Raw genomic sequence first — 21,093 nt, 5'->3', positions numbered from 1 at the left:
CTATTTTGGTGGCTGCTCTGCACAGCTTTGTTCCTCTCTTTCGGGTGGATGTTATTTCTCAAGTGGTGCAAATGTGCCTGGATAGCAGAATGGATGGAAGCTGAGATGTCCATGCAGTAGTCTCATGCAGGTGTGGCTTCATTTCATTTAGGATCCAGTGTGGCTGCAGAGCTCGGGTGTAAGATTTGTGCTGGCTGGGAAGGGCTGCTTGCTTTCTGCCTTTGCAGGATGGCAGCGTGCATCAGTGTTGGGATATATAGCCAATAAAATACGGCATACTGATGTTATAACTTTATGATGATTACGTTATGATAATCATATGCACTGTAACCGGAGTGGTTGCAGTGTAAAGGTAATTTCTGCAGCACTGCTCTCTCTCCAGGTCTCAGAGGTGTCACAGTGGCCCTGATTCCCCGTGTGTTCCCTTTGGAGCTTATTTGACATTGCACCACTGAATCTTAAAGATACGGCCAAGGTGGTGGCTTTCCAAAAATCTGCTGAAATCAGTGAAAGGTTTCCAGAGTTACACTGAATTAAAAGACTAGAATGTGCAGAAAGTCATATCTCTGTGTTCAAAGCTGGCAGTAGCTGACGTTTCCAGTGTGGGCATTGTCTCTTCTCTCACTGTAAGCTGCACTGCGCCCTAATGGACGGAGAAAACTCACTAGAGATAAGCAAACCAAACAACCGCTTTGAACCAACGTTGTTGAAGGTTTCACTTAAAGGCAGCTGAATTGATTTAAATGGCCATTTTTGAAGTCTTGCCTGCAGTTAAATAAAATACTCCCAGAATCGTTCTATGCGAACAGAACCACTCTATGTGAAAGATCTTCTGATTCATTTGCTATCTGCTGTTGCTTCCATTCAAACCAGTAGGAGTCCTTACATGGAGTCCTGTGTGATTCACCAGGGATGTTTTGTGCCACTCCACAGTTTCTTCCTTCGTCTTTTGTAGCAACTCTGCAAAGATTTCATAGCACCGTATAATGAGGGTTTGTGTTACTGTGGAGTGAGGGGAAACTTATCTTCTGAATGGGAGTGCGTGGATTAACAAAGTGAGAAAGAGCAAAGGTACGTTCATAATAGTGATTGATAGAGTTAATAGCAATAGCGGATAGAAAGGCTTGACCTTTTTCATCACTAATTCTATAGAAAAAACTACTGCATTGCTCTTTTCTAGTGAATTGTGCAGGGGAAAATGAAGTCGACAAAAAAAGCCTTCGGAGCTCAAAACCAGGGCAGAAGTGCAACGGGGAATGGGGGAATAACCTGTCTGCCGTTACATTTCTTTTTCTTACAGGTAGAATTTTATTCTGTATGCTAAGTGTATTGAAAGGGCATAGATATTGACATTGCATACGGTCATCATAGAATAAATATTCTTCAGTTTTAATAATGCCAAGTACATCTCTATGGAGCTCACTGTATGTTTTAGTGATTGCCATGTCTTTGAAGTGGGAGGTTTGACCAGTGGGAACAGAACATTAACAAGACTGACTTTTAAATGACAAAGTCTAAAAAGGAGGGCTCAGTCTCCCTTCCCACGTCTGCCCCTGGTACCCAGCACTCATCGGTGCCCAGCACTCACTGGTACCCAGCACTGCACCGTGTCGTGCTGCTGGGAGCGATCCCATCCGATCCTCTGAGCTTCCTCTGCTGGAACGGAGGAACAACTACAGGATTTCCCCTCTGACCATCTTGTTGAGCACTTGCCTTTTATAGCCAGGCTACTCAGGCCAACTCCTGGCTACAGGATTTGCACTTAAATGTAAAAATAGAGCTCCTGAAGTAGTCTGTACTTCTGAGTACATGCAGGATCAGGCGTGGGAATCTTCATGTTGATCCAGATGTCTCCCTCACCCATACGGTCTGAGAGTAAAAAGCGAAACATCTATCAAAATCTCATTACTTTGGGAGGGTGGGAGCGCATGGATTATAAACCTTATTTTTTATATCTTAAATTATGGTGCCGTATCTAAGCCATAAATTTTTACAAAGCAAACTGCTGATGCACTTGAAAGACATGAATAAGTGCTCTCAGCACCATGGCAGAACTGTTCCAGAGGGAGTAAGCAGGTGCGTGGGGTGAGGCTGCCAGAGAGTGCTGATGGCACATTGCTTTTGGAGCTGCTACTCCTGTTGTTTTTGCAATAGGATGCCTGTATTTACTCGGAGGAGAGGAGGGGAGGTTAGTGATATCAGTTCCTGCGAATACAGGCACTCCCTAGTGACTGAAAGGGAATATTCCTGGATCCACTGAAGATCATTTCACTCCCAAGTGTCTGCTAGGAGAATGACATGCCTGTCTGCTTTCAGTTTCGTATCATCACAAAGTGCTGATTTATTTAATGGTGTCAAACTTCTTCACAGTGTTTGAGCACGTGCTCTGAAAGTTCTGCTCTGCAGCGTAGGAGGCTGAAATGAGCAGGGTGTCGCAGGGTATAAGACAGCCTTTTAAATTGAGCAGCACTAAATAGCCTGATCCTGCAAATCTGGGATTGTGCAGTTTGTTTCACAGAGCTGGATCCTGCCAGTTTCTGTGTGCTGCTTAAGGGGGAATCTTTTCCGCTGAGACCAAATGCTGCTGGGGCTGAGAGTGATAAGCCCCTTGAATCCTTGCTAGATAATGCCCGTACCTCCCAGGACAGCCCCAGGGAGACTTACTGAGTGATAGCATTTATGTGAGGCAGGGTTTGCTCCAGAACAGGGGCAGAAAGCTCAAAAACTGCATTAGAAAGATTTGAGAAATAAAGTGAAATGCAGCCACAAAACCTGTGATGAGAGCAGAGACAGGGTCAGCACTTAAATAATGCAGTATGAGAACTTCATTAAGTGTAGCAATAACAGTTCTGTGTTATTCTAGTTTTGCCCTGCTCATACTGTTCACGTACCACTGGACTCTCCCTCTAACCCAGTTAGAATGGCGTTGTTCCCAGAGATACCTAAAGTGAAGGTGATATGGATAGATAAGTGCTAAGTACATCTTTGTTTCGTGCTGGGGATGGCCTTCCTGTGCTGCAGGATGTGCCGTGGGGCTGTGCCTTGTGCAGGCAGCGGGGCCTTACAGCGGGTGCTCGCTGTCCAGGAGTCAGGAAACTTCTTTTGCTATGTGATAGACCCATTCTCACTGGGCAACGGGAAGAGCCGATGTGACTGTTAAAACAAGAGTGGAAAAATATGTATCTGGAATACGCGTTGCTTTATCCTGCCAAGCTGAGTGTTTATTGTGGAGGCCAGACACATCTGTCCTCCTCCAACAGATAGCATGGTGTTTCTTGGATTAAAAAGGCCAACTGTAGTGGAACAGTGGAAGAAATTGCTTCAGAAGACTGACTTATTGAAACCCTATATCATACAGGCCCTGTCAAAAAAATATTAACCACCGTAAAAGCTGACACAAGGGGAGATGAAAGCAATATTGCTTGATGCTGTGATTACCTTTATGGCAGTGTGCTCGAGGTGAGCAGTGGGGAATTGACACCTTTTCTCATTTGACCTGAGCAGTCAATGTGATTACTTAAGAGACTTTTTTGTTGTCGTATCTAATAAAACATCTGTAATAAACGTTGTTAAAGAATAGTTTGGGAAAGAAATGAAGATGTGGATTGCAGACAGCTATTTAGGTCAAGGGGTTAGGCTTTTGCCAGGCTCCAGATGGGGACTGAGCGGAGGACAGGGGCTGGAAGCGGTTCTGAAGCTGATCCCGTCTCCAAAGCTCAGGCAATAAGAACAGCGTTGAGTTGGGCCCATGAGCTGCACCTGATCTGAAGTGTGGCCAGGGAGAGATTTTTAAGTGCGTTGTTCCCCATGTGATCTGTTCTGAACGCTTGCAGGAAATGCGCATAACAAAACTCACGACACCGTCGCTGCGTTTTCATCCCCTTGCAGATTTACTGGAAGACCTTGGAAAACAGCAGCTTTGGCGAAACAATTTAGTTATATCAAGGATAAGGAATTCTTCCTGGAAGCTTGACAGGCACCAAATCATTCTCTGACATGTAGTCCTTTCAGTTACTCTCCTGGATAGCCTCACACAGGCTGTGGGCAGTGTTATGTGCATGGCATGCCTTAACCCCAAGCTAGCTGCCCAGAAGTCCAAAGCCAACCTTTCCCCGTGTGTTTGGCTTACCTCTGAACACCTGGGAGCCAATACTGGAACAACCTCGCCCAGTTCGGGTGCCCTGCTTGTGCAGGTTGTGCCAAGCATGTGGTTCTGTGCCCCGTGCCATCAGCTGGTCACCATATCAAGAATGAAAACACTGAAGCCAAGGAGAATTTTGCATTTGTTTTCAAATGGACCAAGGTTTACAGTCCTGGTATTTATTCAGTGGATTTTTTTAACGCTGATACAGCAAAGGGGAGGCAGGGTGGAATGGTAAACTGTCACAGCCCATATAATGCAGTGACAGTCTGATATCTAGTAATTTATACTCAGCACTGATTACTGCTAATGGGCAAAATGAGAAATTATAACTTATAATGTGTCAGATTAATTTGATGTACATCCAAGTACATATGAAAGCCATCAGATGCTTAGCACCTATGAGATGGTGCTTGCCCATTATTTTTGGCTCTGGTTCCTGCCACCATCAGAAGTGATGTACCTCTTCATTTGTGTAGCACAGGAAGGTTACATTACAGATTAACCTAGAGAGTGGCCCAGCAATTCATAAATTATATGGGCTTAAAAATAACCCTGCTACGAAATGGGACGTGATGGAATACAACAGTATCGCAGTGCCTTAGTAGTGCTTGCTCAGAAGTAAGCAAATTACAATAATTTGCCAGATAATAGTGAATATTCTGGGCCCCAGGTCCTAGGAAAGTGAAAGGAGATACTTTCTATATTTCCTTCCAAAACTGTGATGCCACAAATAATTTAAGATTTCCTCCAGGTTAGAATATTTCTGCATGTCAGAGCCCTTTGAAGGTTTCAATGGAGTGTTTCTGAGCTGTGACATGTACTGGCATGTGTTGAGTACTGCAGTTCATAGTGGGAGTGGAGACAAGGCACATTCCATCTCCGAAGCAACTGACTCACAGGTGTCCAGATCACTAAAGGCCACTAAAAAAATCCCTTCTATTGTACTTAGCATTAAAAACTGCCTTTGCCAACAATCTCAGCGAGAGAGCCAGCAAATGGTCAGGTGAAGAGCGAAGTCTGGGTGCTGTCTTACAAATTCATGTTGCGAGGTAGTACTGGGAAAAGTGCCTTTTTATTCCTTATGATGAAAGTCTTTCCTGTGTCACTTGTAAGGTTCTGCATTCACTTAGAATGTATTTTTAAAAGATATTGGAGGATACATCTGCACAGCATAATGGGGAGTTGTTACTGAATTCTGTCCTGTTCCTCTTGCCTTGTGTGAGCTGAATGTCTGCATCCAAACAATGCCACATCCATAAGAGTGAAATCAAGTTTGCCATACTGGTGGGTTTTCTTTTTTTGTATTATTATTCAATTCTTTTTATTCATGTATAAGAAATTGACTGAGGTGGTCATCTCTGCCTTAGCAGAACAAAAGGATTGAGACATGTCCCATGAAAGGGGACACTGCACTCAGTGCTTCCCAAAGGGATAACAGGGTCAAGAAAAGCAAGGTAACCTTATCACAGAATCACAGAACCATTTGAGTTGTAAGGAACCTTTAAAAGCCACCTGGTCCCACTGCCTGCACTGAGCAGGGACACCCACAGCTCCATCAGTGCTCACATCCCATCCCCTGACCTTGGGGGTCTGCAGGGATGGGGCACCTCCACCGCTCTGGGCACCTCACTAAGCTCCTCTGCTCTTCTGTTCCCAGGGCACAGCCTCTGTTCTGCAGCGCAGGTCTGATAACGAGGAGTACGTCGAGGTTGGAAGGCTTGGTCCATCCGATTATTTTGGTAAGAAAATTCAGCAAAAATATGGTTCGGAAAAATAGCAAGTGGAATTGCATGGAGTAGTTGTTGTCTTAATTAGCGTTCTACTCTTTAATGAGCGAGGGGTTGTGCCTGGGTCAGCTTCTGCTTTCAGCAGTACTGAGAGAGATCGTGGAAGCTGAAACTATTCCTTGGTTTACAGCAGTGTGGCTGACGGGAGACAGATCCAGAATCAGCAAAACAGTCTGAATGCATTTGTTTTCAAAGGCATTTTACACGCATGCATTATGCATGTGTAATGCATTTGTACTGTCAACAGAATTATGTAAAGTGTCTATCAAGGTAACATAAAGGGCTGTGTTCTACAACCGAAGCAACTGCATGGTGGCCTCAATATGCGCCCTCCGAAGGAGAGGAGGTGTGACGGTGTGTTTGTCCCCGTCCCCAGGCGAGATAGCACTGCTGCTCAACCGGCCCCGGGCTGCGACGGTGGTGGCACGCGGACCCCTGAAGTGTGTGAAGCTCGACCGGCCCCGCTTCGAACGAGTGCTCGGCCCCTGCTCCGAGATCCTCAAGAGAAACATTCAGAGATACAACAGCTTCATCTCTCTCACTGTCTAAATGATTCCCTTTGGAAAGCTGCCTTCGTGTGACCTCGTGCACTTACATTAGCTCTGTGCAGCTCCATGGCTTTATCAAGAAAAAATAAAAGGTGTGCATTTCGTGTGTATTTTTTCTGTTATGTCACGCACTGGATGTCAGTTCAAATCTTACGTATCATTTAAGAAAGAAGACAACTGTTTGGATAAGACTGGCTTTGGGAAAGTGCTCAGGGAAGAGCAGGCTTTTGGCTTGCAGGCAGGATTTTTACCTGTTGTTGGATCGTACAGATAAAACTGTGTTTTTAACTATTTAAACTGCAGATGAATGTCTCTTTCCCTCATTATCTTACACCTATTCTTAAAGTCAGTCTCACTCACCTTTTATCAAGCTTCTTTGATAAAGTGATGTCCTCTGCCTGTCTCTCCTACCAGACTCCTCACTGGTTAGGGACTGGAGGTATCCAAAATCCATGTGGTCAGTAGCAGTTTTGCAATTAAAGAGGGACGATTAGAGAAAGATTTTGATCATTCCAGTAAGCTGAGGAAAAGTAGAACTTTTGAGTCACTTTGTGGTTTAGAACCAGGGGCCATTACTCCTCTGTGTTACCAGCCTTTGGGGTCTGCTTTGTAGCCCTGAGGAGATGCTGAGGCAAACAGACTGCTCTGGGCCTGTGGGTGAGGAGTCCAAGAGGCAGCATTTTGTCAGATGTTGGATGGAGCCTTTAGGAGCGATGTTATCTGACGTCTCCCTTTCCTACATGAGGGTTCACATCGAATTCCTTAAAAGTCATGAGAACTTCACTGAACTAAGTGTGCACTGAAACGCATTTATCTGCACCAGAGTGTCCTCAGCTGCTTCTCTGAGTAGTATATGGAATGTTCAGGAGATGGTGGTAGGCGTAAAGCAGCAGTTTGATAGGACTCTTTTACATGAAATCCATTTATTTCAATTCAGATGCCTTTTTCTTAGTGTGCGACCAGCCAAATATGTGCTCCAAAATGCTGCCTCCTGCAGAAGAGCTGCATGGCAGAACAAAAGGCACCAGGACTTGCAGCAAGCTCTGTGTGCCCGCAGCCTTGCTGGCAGCTCTTGCTGCCCTGCACAGATGTGGGTATCGAGCAGAGCTTCTGCAGAGCCAGACCTTGCTCTGCTGTGCAGCCCTCCAGGTCGGGATCGTCCAAATTATTCTCTGGGGAAGCTTTTCCTTTGAAGGAGAAGTCTTCTGCGCTAACTGCCCCAAATCTCTGCATCTCCACTACCCTAAACAGCACTGCCCACCTTTTCGTTACCCACGCTGACGTGTAATTTGGAGTTAACAAAGCTCACCTGGCGCTTTCCTGCTGCCTTCCAGCAGAAGGCTCTCCTGCCAGTGCCCAGTGCTGCCCTGCGGTGGGAAAGAGCTCCCGCACTGCGGTCAGAGTCCTCTCATCACTCCAAGGTGCTTAATTTATTTCAGCGTATTTCCAGCAGTCCTGTCAGCGTATCTTAGTTGCTACTATTTATTATGATTGCGTTATGCTTCTTGCACGTGTTATTGGATACGACCATTCACGTTTCTCAGCCTTGCAGTTTTATGACATACATTTACACGGGCAGATGCCCGTTATATATATCAATAAATGTGTATGCGTTTGCAGAACTTCCAGTTTCCTTCCCTGTTTTTGTATTCTCCTGTGCTGCTTTTAAGACATGTTTTTAAAGGTCACTCGTGTACGTTATTTAACCTATCGCAGTTCTGTTGTATTCGTAAAAAAATTGTGAGTGTTTTGCATAATATGCAGGATACGTTCATTGTTCCTCACCAGATTGTCAGCCTCACTGCTTAGAAGTTACTTGAGCACACACACAGATCAGATTCTTTGCTTTAAACCTTCCCAGATCGTGAAGATACACCTGAATGACAACATAAGCAAATTCAAGAGAAGTGTGATCGTTCAACGCCAGCCTTCCTATGCTTTAAGTGGAACAAAATGATCTTCTATGACATTTTAAAGATAACTGTAATATTTGCAGTGGATGATGGGATAGAATTACAGTATGAATAAAACTCTTCTACGTTATATGTGACCATTGTGGGTTCATTAATACGGGAAGTCTGCATGAATAGAAGTTATGTTCTACTTAAAATCTGCCTATCACAGAGAGCTTGAACTCTGCTGAAAATAATAATCAGATGCAAAGGGACAAGAAATAGACCGAGAATCCCAGCGCTCTCTATGTAGTAATGGAAACCAAAATGGGGTTCTGGGGGAATAGCGTGAAGAAAAAAATTCTTGTGTTTCAATGTACCCGTATGTATCCCAGGAAGAAGTGGGGATTTGGGGTGTCTCTCCGCTCCTCACATTGCTGCGTTAGGACTGAAGGGCTGGCGGTGGCAGTGCTGAGGAGCAGCAGACAGCACAGCACATTCAGTGTCCCCACCTGTGGGCACTCCGGGCTCTGGGTGGCCCCCGTGGGGGTGCTGTGGTCCTGCTGGGCTCCAGGCAGGGCTCGTGGGCGGCTCCCAGCAGCGGGGCTGACAGCTTGCTGTTTCTGGAGTGTGTTATTTTCCCCCTTTGCTGTGATTCAGGCGGGAAGGACTCATCTTTCCAGAGATTACTCACGTTATGTAGTAATCAAAAGTGACCACTCTCTCTGAGGTCCTTCCAGATGGACATTACCAGCCCACGCTCCCCAAAAAGGGCATCTCACCACTCCTCGTTGTCTTTCTTTTTTCGGTTGGTTTTAATCGTCTCGCAGCCATTTTAGAACTGCAAGACGAAAGACGAGACTTTCTTTTTAATAGAAACTAATTGCACCTCCAGGTTTTTTACAAGACCCATTTGACTGACCGCATTTTGGTGTGTGCAGCAGATGACTGTACGCAGTCTCCAGCATTCCTACCCCTCTGTGGCAATGAGTGCCCACAGTTGTGCAGTGGTGTCAGCCCTGCAAGGCTCTGCTCCCCAGGCAGGCACAGGCTGACCCCGTGGTGCTCATTTGGGTACGGGTGGAAAATAGAGAGCAGAGAACAAAGCGATACTGATGCATGCTGGCTGTTCTGTTGTTCTTGCAGTAAGTGATCTTCGGAAGTGGAGCCATGCACAGAGGGCGAAGGTTCACAACAACATGTGGTTCTGAAGCTCCAAATGGTTCAGGAATCCTTTCACTGACCTATCTACAGAAGAGATCAGATTCATTCCCTGTGCACATTTTGGTGTAGCAGCAGAGAGAGGTGATATTGAGCAGAGATAAAGCCATGACGGTGCCCTTGAGAAGAGCCTGAGGTCCCCGTGGTGCATTGCCGTGCCACGTGTATGCAGCTGCAGCGCAGGAGGGCACTGACTTGGTGTGGCACTGTTGACCCACTGAGCACTAAAACCACACTGGATATTGCAGAGTTCACCATTTAGAGTCAGAACTACCTAACATGCCCAGGCATGTTTTTTAGATTTGTTTCCACTGATTTGGCAACTCTGCCTGCAGTTCATTTCCCCCTTTGCACGCACTGCGAAGCTCAGAAGAGTGTTTTCACAGCCAGAGTGGCTCCTGCGGGTCCCACCGCTGCATGCAGACAGAGAACACGGTAGGTAGGAGCGTGGCACAGCCTTGCAAAGCAAACCTTACGGGAACACACCGCTTTGATGCTCCTCTCACAGGGTTTCTGTGCAGGCGCTGCTGCCAGCAGGGCTGTGTCGGGGATGCAGCTTGCACAACAAGCTGGCCTTTCCTCTGACAAAGCTGCCTGGCCAGAGGAGCTGGCATCTGCAGCCATCTGGTATTTTTGTGAAGGCTGAGGATGTTTTTTGTGCTTGATCCGACTCCAATACCAGAGTGATTCTTTTGAGCTCTGAAAATCTGGATGCAGCTTTTAGGAAAGAGGCTGCTCTCTGCCAGGGAGCACAAAGTAGTGTGTGAATGTCTCACTGGGTTTAGTCGGTCCGATCTCAGGGTGCACAGGTGACTGTTGTGGCTCTGAAGGCTCTCACCCCTCCCGGCCCTGTTTTAATCCCTGTTTTCACATTGTCCTCTGCAGTAGTAGCACAGAGGATCTGCTGCACACAGCCAAGCTGCAACACCCCCGTTGTCCAGCCCTTGTGCAAGCGTGCAGAGTTCTCTTTAAGAAGTCATGAATTCTCATGGAGGGAAAAAAAATAATCATTTTACCAAAAAAGACTGCTCCTATTCCAGTATAAACTGTCTCCAAACATGGAGCAGCGGCGTGCCATGCTGCTCCGCGGGCCAGCAGCGCTGAGTGAATTGGCAGATGCTGCGCGATCTCTGGTAGCTGCGCTGCTCCAGCAGTGATCCCTCCCTTCCCGTCTCAGAGTCACATCGCAAAGGCTCCATTTGCCAAGGAGGTGCCCCTTGGCCAAGCCCCTTGTGGTGGGAGCGCTGGGTGAGTGCTGCCAGCCTGCGCCTGGCTCGCTGAGAGCTGCCTGTTGGGCATGCAGGCTGATGATGAGGGACTTTCTCAGCACTGCCTGTAGTTGCTGGCTCTCTGGATGTTCATACTGCTGGCTCTGGGGAAATCAAGCCTTTCTGGGATGCGGCTACTCCCTATCCTCTTTATACAGACAATGCATTGTTATTGTTTGAAAGCACTTTTGTATCGCCCTTAGACTACAAGCATGGCGATTGTTCAATTAGAAGACATCATGGTGCATAGCAGTGAAATACGACGTACAGTACCATGCAGTATGTATTTTCCAGATAAACTGGAAAAACAGTGAAATGGATCTGCAAAGTGGGGGCACAATAGCTGCTTTACATTCCTCCACATGTGTGGAATTTATACGCTACAGAGTGACTGTGTTTCGTTACCATGTGTTTAAGATAATCTGATGATGGGCCGTGTTTCTGGCGGCTCTCACTTTTGCAGTTGTGTTCTGCGCAGAGTAGCAGAGGCCTCAGCTCAAGCACGGCCATGAATTAGTGCAGGCTGAGCCCTCCCACCATTTACTTCCACTGCGGCAGAGAGAGAGAACAGACGTTAACAGCTGAGAAACACTACAGGCAGTTCTCCTTCCCATCCAGGGGCAGCTCAAGCAATTTGCCAGAGCAGTGCGGCTGCGGTTGCAGGCTGTGGGCTCTTGGGTTGGGACTCTCCCACCTGGAGGTGCTCCCTGAGCCCAGCAGTGCTGGGCCACACATCACCCTCATCCTAACACATAGCGGTGGCATCAGGAACCGCTGCTGGAGGGGAATCTGCGTCTGTTGATGCTGACACCGGCACCAGGCAAGGCCCAGCTCCAGCCCTGCAGCTCCTGCTGGCAGCACCACCAGCCCTGTCTGCTGATGTCCTGTGGGCCGCGCTGCCATGGGATAGCTCCTGTCCCAGATATGTGTCCCGTGCACCATCACACCCTCTCCTGTTGCCTTGTGTTCTGGCGCTCAGTCTGGGGTTTAGCTTTTAGAGAAGTAAGAGAAATGCAGGCTGAAGTGAGCAGGGCCTTTTACAGCCGCCTTCCGGGGCAGGAGGAGGTCCTGGGGCCGCCCGCGAGGCGAGCACCCACAAAGGCCGCCTTGTGCGGGCGGGAGATGCGGCACAACCTGTGTCCGGATGAAAGCCGCCCTATCAAAATAGCCATAAACAAACCCGCCTCCTCCGCTACAGAAAAGCTGTTGTGCCAGGAGCATATTAAATTGTATATGCTTTTTCTCAAGGCAAAAGAATTGCAGCAGTGACGGCAGCTGTGCGCGCTGGAGCTGAGCCATCGCATTCAGCTCGGGAAGGCCTCGCTGAGGGCGGGGGGGAAGGACTGCAAATGAATGTTTTATTCAGAGGGACCCACACTGAAATGATCCGCTGACACTGGGGAGATGCGGTCAGGAGAAAATGGAGGTGCAGGATCTGGGGCCTGAAAGCAGTGAGCAGTGAGCTCTGGGGCTGGTGAAGGCCCAAGTCAAAGCCCTGCAGCCCTGCCATGGGGAACGTGGGGCCCTGGGCAGCCAGAGAGCTGCTGGAGCTGTGCTGAGAACCAGAAACCTCGTTGTGCTGTGAGCTGCCATTTCCTTGTGGGCAAAATTGAGAACTGGATAAAGAACTGGAGGTCACTTCCGTCCATCCCAGTGTTTAGAAACACGAAGAAAACCTGCAGTGCGCTCTGCCCGCTGACACAGGGCACACCAGTGCACAGGGACCTCCGCCGCCACAACCATTAACTCAGGAAGGCCCATTTCTGTGCAAACCCCTCGCAGGTGCCTCCCCAAAGAGGAGCGTGTCCTCAGCCATGCTGCTCAAACACCTCAGTGAGGACATGGCACAGAGGAGCCCAACGCGTTCCAGTTGCATTCAGGCCCCTCAGCATGGCTCTGGGGGAAGGAGGAGACGTGGCTGTGCTGCAGTGCGAGCAGTGCCCGAAGGTAAATGTCCTCTGTGTCTGAGTCCATTCCGTATCTGAAGTCACTGTGTGCATAGAGCTAACACGATTGAGTGAAAGAAACCCCTTTCGGTGCTTTTTAAGCAGATTACAGCAGATTAGCTGACTAATCTACATGGAATCCTCTCTCCAACAATGTCAAACTGTAAACACATCCAGCCACTTTTGTAGTGCGTATAAATATTTACCGCGGATTTTATTAAGATTAACTTCAAATGATATTTGCAACAATGGTTTTGCTCAGTGATTTGGTGCCTTCGGTAATGCAATGCCTTTGGGAAGAAGCACCTTCTGCAGTGCGTGGGTGTAAGGCCAGGTGGCTGCACACAGCACAGGGCACGGCCACAGACAGGGACCTGTGCATCATCCACTGGTGGGTATAACAGCTGCTGGTGCTGAACACAACTGCCTGGGATTATCGTCACACGAAGGAAAATGTTCCTTGGAAGAGGTGACGTTGTGTTAGGGGCTGACACTGAGCTGCTATTTGCAGTTGGATCATTAGAGATAGAAAAACTCAAAAACCCAGGCAGGCCCATATCTGGCAGCACCCCACAGCCCCAATGGACAGCAGTGTGTTGGGGACATCCCAAACCCGGGGCTCCGGCCCCTTAGGATGCTGTGCCCACAGTGCCTGGGTCAGGGCTCTGGCAGCCCGCAGCTGGCCTGCACCGCGCCGGGACGGGGACTGTTGTGTCTACGGGGCAGCGGAGGAATGCTCAGTTTACAAGACAATGGTTTTTAGGAAGCTGGGAAAACTTAAACAGCCTTCCCTGATGGAAGATGGTCCCTTTCCTCCCTTTGTGTAATGAGGGCAGCTTCTCCTGTAAAGAGATGATCTGTTTAATATAAGAGATTTCCAAAGTCTTAGCAAATTAGTATCCGAGAACGGGCGTCTGATGTGGTTTATGTTCTTTGTGATAGATTTAGGTTATGGGAATGTTGGTTCCAGAGGCAGTGTGATTCATGCTGAAACCATCCGGTGCCATCTGATGCACACGTCCACCCAAAGGTAGAGGCAGTGCTGTGCGCTGCGAGCTGCTCCACTCTGAGTTCTCATTGCAGAACAACTACAACGGCAGAGAACAAGAAATGGCTGCATTCTGCCAAAGAGGTAATTCTGAGCAGGGCAGCACTCACACAGCAAGCTGAGGGGTTTCACAGCGATGCCTCAAGGCCTTGAGTTGCAGAGCTGTGCAGCAGGAGCTGTACCTGCACCACGCAAAAAGCAGGTTCTGTCCCAGGCTGCAGCGAGGGAGGAATGGGGCGATTCCCCCAACAGAGCTCACAGATTCCCTTTGGACTCCCATAGCTCCTCCAGGGCTCCTGTGAGAGCAGGGCTAGGCCACCCGCCAGCAGCTCTGCAGCATCGCATACCTCAGTTGCCATGTAATAAGCAGAAGACTCAGAGATCCTAATTTTGTTTGCAGGCTCGTTTCTTTTTTCTTTTTCTTCTTTTCTTTCTTATTTTTTTTTTCCAGGTTTTCCCCTCCATTGCTCAAGTTTCAATGACACAAAAAACTAGAAAGAAAATCTGTGTCTTCTTTTATATCACCAACTATGTAGCTGAGTTCCGGGGTTCCCTCATTCTGAATGATTTCATGTTAAGACAATTTCAGAGTCACTGGGGATTCCCAGGCACCAACCAGCACTGGAAGCACTGTGTGAGCTGCATGTGCAGGAGCAGCTCTGCAGCCCTGTGCCTATGGCAGTGTCCCCCTGTATGCAACCAATGGGCCCCATTTCACCTGCAGTCACCTCCCTGCACCTGCACAGAGCACAAAACTGCTCCAGGAAGGACAGATGGCAGCAGGAGGGACGCGGATCTCCCTGCTTCAACATGCACATCCCTTTCTGCACTGCATGGGGTCATGGCCTGGGGCAAAGCACTGCAGATAAAGTCAGACCAGGGATTGGGGCAGCGGCCAGAGCTGGGCCAGCAGTTGACTCCCACCTGAGATAGCGCTGTGCTGTCGGGATTTATTGCCTTTATCCCCACTTGCAGCCAGCCTGAATGTTTCAATTATCTTTCCATGTTTTGGCATTTCCCTAACAAGCAGCGTTATTTTGTTGCTTCTGTTTCAGTAGACACAGACAGGGCCTTGTTTTCCAAACATTACATGCATACACTGAAAAGCAGCGGGTGGTGGCAAAGCATATTTGGTCTGCTTTGGTGGCTGGAAAGGTCATTCACCGACCTCTGCCTCACCACCTTGCCCCGTACGTCCCGCAAAGGCTCCATTCTCAGCCCCTCAGCAATGAATCCTCTTTTCCTCTGCAATGATTTCGTTGCTGACCCCACCAATTAATTGCCATAATTCGTTCAGTCTGAGTTTCTTAGAAGTTAATCCGCTCCCCAGCTTGACTTTCCTAAGGCAAATTCAGCCTTGGGGGAACAAGGAGTTACATCAGTGCTGACTTGAGCCCACGGTTTCTGCTTTTTGGCTCTATTTGTATCTCAAATTGCTTATTGGCATCGGGCGGTTGTTTTGAAGATCTCTCAAAGCTCCAAGCCTTCCTCTGCGATGCTCCACGCACTGATAATGAGCCGTGCTCGCTAATCTCCCATCAGGACTCATAATGTCATACGAAAATCCTCGTCGAAGAGAAACGGTTCATCGCGGTTTGTCTGCAGTACAAAAGGTCGTTCTGCCTGAATCGCCCGTCAGAACATTTCCACGTATGCACAGGTTGTCAGCGAAAATGGTGAGCTGCTCCTCGGTGACAACCGGAGTGTTTCATTCCCCACAGCCACCAAAAGGGGAGATATTTCCCACAGCTGCAGGTGTGGCACTGAGGCACGGTGCGGATGGGTTGGGGCTGCCCTTGGTGATCTGAGCGGCCTCTTCCAACCCTGGTGATTCTCTGATTCAACCGTCCCCTGTGCAGAAGCACAAAGCCAAAGGGGGTTTCTTTCAGAGTCCTGAAGAAGAGTTCTGTGTGTCCCTCCAGAAACCCACCGTGCTGTGAAAGCCCCAGACGTGTGCTGATGTCTGTAGGGCACACAGCGATGTATGGAGGGAGGCTGCTGTAAGTGGGAATGTAACCAATGATATTATGCTATTTTCAAAGACAATCCTTTGGCATCAGCAGATTAACCTTAAAAATTCTGCCCTCTTGTTTTAATCTCATCCCACCCATCATACAGGCAATGCTGGGTGGGTACCTGAAGCAATAGGAGCACTGTGTGTCACAGAATCATAGAACCGTTCCAGTTGGACCTTTAAGGGCCATCTGTCCCCCTCCCTGCAACACAGAGGGACACCCACAGCTCCTCACATGCTCAGATCCCATCGCCTGACCTTGGGGCACCTCCACCTCTCTGGGCATCCTCTGCCAGCGCCTCACTACCTTCATTGTGTCTGTAGCACCACCTGTCCCAAAAACCAGCATCGTTTCTCACCGGGCAGAGAGGATGGTGACTGTGATGGGAACGGCTCCGTAGCTCCTGAAAGTAACCTCTGGAATCAAAATGCTTTGTTTCAACACAAAAACAATAGCGCACGAAACCTCAGCTCCCAGGAGGGCAGGATTAAAGGAACGGATTTCAGCCAAATGGGGAAACTGGATGGAATCTGCATGCTGACCCCCAGCGGTGCAGCCCCGCGGGCACTGCGCAGGTAGGGGAGGGCTGTCTGCAGAGCAGGGCTTGTCTGTAATGCAGCGCTTCTGATTGCCTCCTACCCACTTGATACGCCACCAAAATAGATCCAGTTCTCCCCTGTTTTAGCCTCTGCTAAAACCCTCAGACCGCATCTTCTCCTATAACAAAAAGTATGTGGAATTGGCTAAAAAAGAAACATTCCTGTTCTCACAACAGTTAAAAAAATTAAAAAGGAAAAAAATCCACTCCTTTCCTAAAGAAAAAAATAGCACTTTAGGGGACTTTATAAAACTGCTTCTGTCTAGAAGGCTCCTGCGTCAGCCCAGCTTTGTCCCTTTAACCATTGCTATGCCAAGCCTCACTGTGAATTATTTATCATCCCAAAGTAGCTGCTGAAAATAGAGGCTGAGGGGAAGAGTGAGAACAGCACTGCGTATGGCGTCGTTTATTTTGATCGTCCTGAAAGTCTTGCTTGGAGCCTGCAGCCAGAAGTCTGACCATTAAGGAGGGAGGGCAAGGGGAGAAGAAGCTGGGGACAAACACGGGGTGAGTTCATTAGGGCCCGGGAGTAGCTGGGAAGAATAGGAGAGGAATCAAGCAGCCAGCTGAACTTGCAAATGTTTTTGGCATGAAATCACAAGGGCAAATACAAAGCTATCCACCCACATACATGCACAGAGCTGCCACTCTGCAGGGACAACCCTATCTATCTATCTATCTATCTATCTGTCTGCCTGTCTGTCTGTCTGTCTATCATCTATCTATCTATCTATCTATCTATCTATCAAATCAGACTGGATGGGGGTTCTTTGCCTCTTTGCAGTGGAGAAGAAGACCTCTGGGCCACTCACGAGCTCAGCACAGGGCACAGCACTGGGTAAATGCAGCTACTGACAGAGCAATATAAGACACAAGGTGGATAACTGCAGATGCCATAGGAGTGATATGGGATACAAGGCAGATAAGTGCCATAGGAGCGATGCGGGATGCAAGCACATTTCTGCAGGACTGTGGTGGCTCTGGGCAGCCCACAGAGCTGGGATGAGCCCAGTGGATGGGGACATTGTGCAGGTCCTCCATGTCCTGCAGTGGAGTGGCTGCTGATGCTGCAGAGCCAGGAGAGCAGAGATGCACAGACCCTGCATCCTAATGGGGGGAGCACTGAGAACACCACAGCCAGGCAGTGCTGCCGGCAGAGGGAAGGACATTTTGTTGCGAAGGTTTTTTTTTTTCTTCTTGGATATGTTTTTTCTTCCAAGTTGCATTTCTTTGCGAGGCTTTGTGGACAGTGTGGGCAGAGCCAAGTGGGAGGAATTTAAAGGGAGAAGCCAGTTCAAGGTCACAGCCTGATAGGCGAACATAAACCAAACAACTGCTCACGGGATGAAGCAGAGCCCCAGGGCCATGGGCGTGGGGTGGGCCGGGTGCCGGGGCAGCACTGGCAGCACATGGCCATCAGCCAGGGGTACCCAGGGACCTGGAGAGAGTCTGCAGCCAAAACAAGGGGGAAGGCATGAAGGGTTCCTGCAGGGAGCCAAGGGGCACAACCCAAGAAGTGAGCCTGACTCTGCTGTTTGGGTCCTGGCCCTAAATCTGGGGAGGGAACGTCTGGGCAGCTTTCCAGATGGGGCAAGTGAAGCTTGGGAGAGAGCAGCTTAAGTGAGTGTGGCTGAGGAGGGACAACACAGAGCCCAGCACAAGCCAAGAGGCCTTGCAAGGAAAACCAGTCAAGCTGTTTGCTCTGTTGCCTTCACATAGAGCACAGGCTTCACCAGCAAGGAGATGGACGTGCTATCAGTCATGGCTTTGGTAAAGGAAACCTGCAAGGCTGGATTGCTCCGCTCTTGCTCCAGTAGTACCAATTCATTGCCGCTTTTGCTGACGCCTGCTTTTTTCTAAGGCATACATAGCTAGATTAGAAAATAATCATGATAACGGACTATCGCTGCTTAGCCTGGTATGGTTTTGGCTCCTGTGAGCATGGCCAGATTCTGTTCTCAAACTGTTTCATCCCAGGGACACTCCAGATGCCACTGTCTTGCTTCTCGCTCTTGGTGCCGCTCCCTCGGCCCAGAGTCCCTCAGCCCTGAGAAGCCTTCTGCTGGGCGCATGAGTTACAGTCCCCATGCGACCAGGCTGATAGGTTGTTCCCAAAATGGCTTGAAAGCAATCTGGGAGGGAAGGAAACACGTTTCCTGCAATCTGAATGTTCCTGGGCACCAGCCACATGTGGACATGGCTGCTGTCACCGTGCAGGCCTTGTGCAGCCCACCTGGCCGGGCCCAGGTGCCCACACACACTGCAGGCCTCGAGCCAGAGCGGGGCTGCTCAGTGGGGGAAGGTTTTCTGGCATGACCAGTCATGTGCTGGAAATTGGACTGCAACCACAAAGTGGATCAGAGCTGCATTTTGAAGCAGTGATGTAGAAGTTAAAGACTCCATAGCTGATTCCCAGTCTCTTGAGCCATCTGGCTCCCTATCACTATTTTATCTTGCTCAAATGCTGCGAATGTTGAGGCCCTGCTCTGGAGTAATGGCATTTCCAATTAAATCGACAGCCAGTTTGGGTTACACAACCACCAAGAGAAGAAACACGAGGCAATGCAGAGCTTCTCCTCCAGTGAAAGGCTCCTGATGACAGTTATGGGTGGCTCAGGGGCTGCAGGGGAATTCCAAATGGATGGGAAAGCATCGGTGCCACAGCCAGCGCCTGCGGAGGGTGGGACCAGAGACATGGGGAAGATGTGGTTATGAGATCAGAGGGGCCTGGGGAAAGTCAGAGGAGATGTGTGGAAACCCAGAGGGCAGTGAGCAGTGCGATGCTGGGGTGAGCGTGCGATGGGAAGGGTGTGGTAGCGCAAGCTCCAAGAGATGAAATGCTTGCTGAACGCCAGGAAAAGAAGCAGGTCCATCCTGGTGACGTCAACAAAGCCCTCCAGGCTCGGCGTTAGTCATAGGGCTCAGTGCTGGGCTGAACCTGGGCTGTGCTTGACCCTGCCCCGGCATCCCTCAGACAGCCAGCACTGAGTAAAGACCACACAGCACACCGCACACCTCCAGGGGGAAGTGATTAAGCCATGAATAAGAGATCCACCAGCTGTTGTGCTTTGGTGTGCACGGCTGCTGTCGGAGCATGGCAGAAAACTAAACCGTAGGCCAAGAGACCAAGGGTGAGACCTCCATGAAGGGCCATGGCAACGGCTATGAGACTAAAAGCATGAGCAATGGAAACAGATACAATGCTAGCATGGGTGTTTGAATGCTGACATCTTAATTTCAAACAAAGGAGGATAGAAGACTATTTCTGAAATCCTTCTCATGTAGTAATGCTCCCAGCTCCCACTTCAACAGGAGCTGAACTTACGCAACTTTTGGACACCGTTGGAAAATTCTACCACTTCTTTGCTTCCACAGTTGTCAGGAATTGCAGATGGTGTGGGAGTGGAGGCATGCCCTCCCCAAGCAGGGCACCAGGGGACCATCCCGCTGCTGTGGGGCTGCCCACAGTCCCCATCTGCTCCAGCACTGCTGCAGCTGAAGGGAGATGGGAAAGCTGTGGCAAAAGAGGGAGGAAACAAAGAGGCTGGAGAGATCTGGAAACTGTGAACAGAGAAAGAATGGGCAGAAACAAGGAAAAAAATGCAGTGAGAGGAGGGAAGAAAGAAGTTATAGTGAAGGAACAAGAGAAATAAACCATGTGATATTAACAGAAACAGTGTAAGCAATTTGACTGTATGCACCATGGCTGGGCTCTTGCCTGTGGCATTTAACTTCACAAACTCTCCCAGCCATTACGCACCAAAGGATCATTAACGCAGCAGATGCGCCAGACATACGTAGGAGCGTGTTAATATAGGACCTGATGTAAAAAACACCTGCTGGCTTGGCAGAGCGGCTCAGGAAAGATACATGTGGCTCATGTGATTCTGCAGTACTTACAAAGGTATCTGCAGCGTTCTCATCACACCATGTGTGATTCCCATTTGCCTTACTGGGAGCTTTGCACAGTGACGGCGTAACAGACACACCATTCTGGAGTTAAATGGAGCCGGCCCCATTTATAATAGCAGAGAAGCTGACGTCTTAAACATCGTTCTCCTTTTTTTTTTTAACCCCCATATGAAAATATCTAGGACATGGAGAGGAATTCTTTCTCTCTACAATGCCTACACTCTGAGACCTTCTTGTTTACAGTGGTGGAAGCTTTCATAAGGAACTGGGCTGATGCCACATGGCTAAGAGACACTTTTTGGAGATGTTTGCCATGTGGCCAGCCTTGTGCCAGTCCTGAAACCACACCACTGTCATGAATGTGTGAAGCCTTAGAGGCACGGGCGTGCTCTCCCAGCAGGAGATCTCTCGCACAGCACCAGGCTGGTACCTGGCGATGCAGCAGTGTCATGGGGCTGCTTCCAGGGGCACTGAAGGGACACGGGGCTCTGACTCACACACAGCCAGCAAACAGCTGCCGTGACTTCAGATGTCACCGCCCCACAGCTGTCTGTGTGGGCTCTGCAGGAGGCTGGAGGGAGGCCTGGGCTCTGCACTGCCAACTCAGGGCAAGGCGCAATGCAGGGCAGAGCAGGGGCAGAACTGCGCAAAGGGCAAAGCTGGATAGAGTAAACGTTAGCTCTCCCTGCTCACTGTGGCCCATTCCCCAGGGCC

General features: G+C 49.1%; 1 protein-coding gene across 2 annotated transcripts in view; it reads left to right on the top strand.

Moving 5' to 3' along the window:
* PRKAR1B (protein kinase cAMP-dependent type I regulatory subunit beta) overlaps positions 1 to 8,522 on the top strand; it is an 88,555-nt gene extending 80,033 nt beyond the window's left edge. For both annotated transcript variants that reach the window (XM_004945114.5, XM_414754.8), the window contains exons 10-11: positions 5,802 to 5,883; positions 6,308 to 8,522. In XM_004945114.5, the coding sequence (XP_004945171.1) occupies positions 5,802 to 5,883; positions 6,308 to 6,480 (255 nt within the window). In that variant the 3' untranslated portion in view covers positions 6,481 to 8,522. The remainder of the gene's footprint in view (positions 1 to 5,801; positions 5,884 to 6,307) is intronic.
* Positions 8,523 to 21,093: the final 12,571 nt, after the last annotated feature.

This window comes from Gallus gallus, chromosome 14 (genome assembly GCF_016699485.2).
Source record: "Gallus gallus isolate bGalGal1 chromosome 14, bGalGal1.mat.broiler.GRCg7b, whole genome shotgun sequence".
Classification (NCBI taxonomy): domain Eukaryota; kingdom Metazoa; phylum Chordata; class Aves; order Galliformes; family Phasianidae; genus Gallus; species Gallus gallus.
Note: the sequence above shows the minus strand (reverse complement) of the source record. Positions and strands in the feature narration are given on the sequence as shown.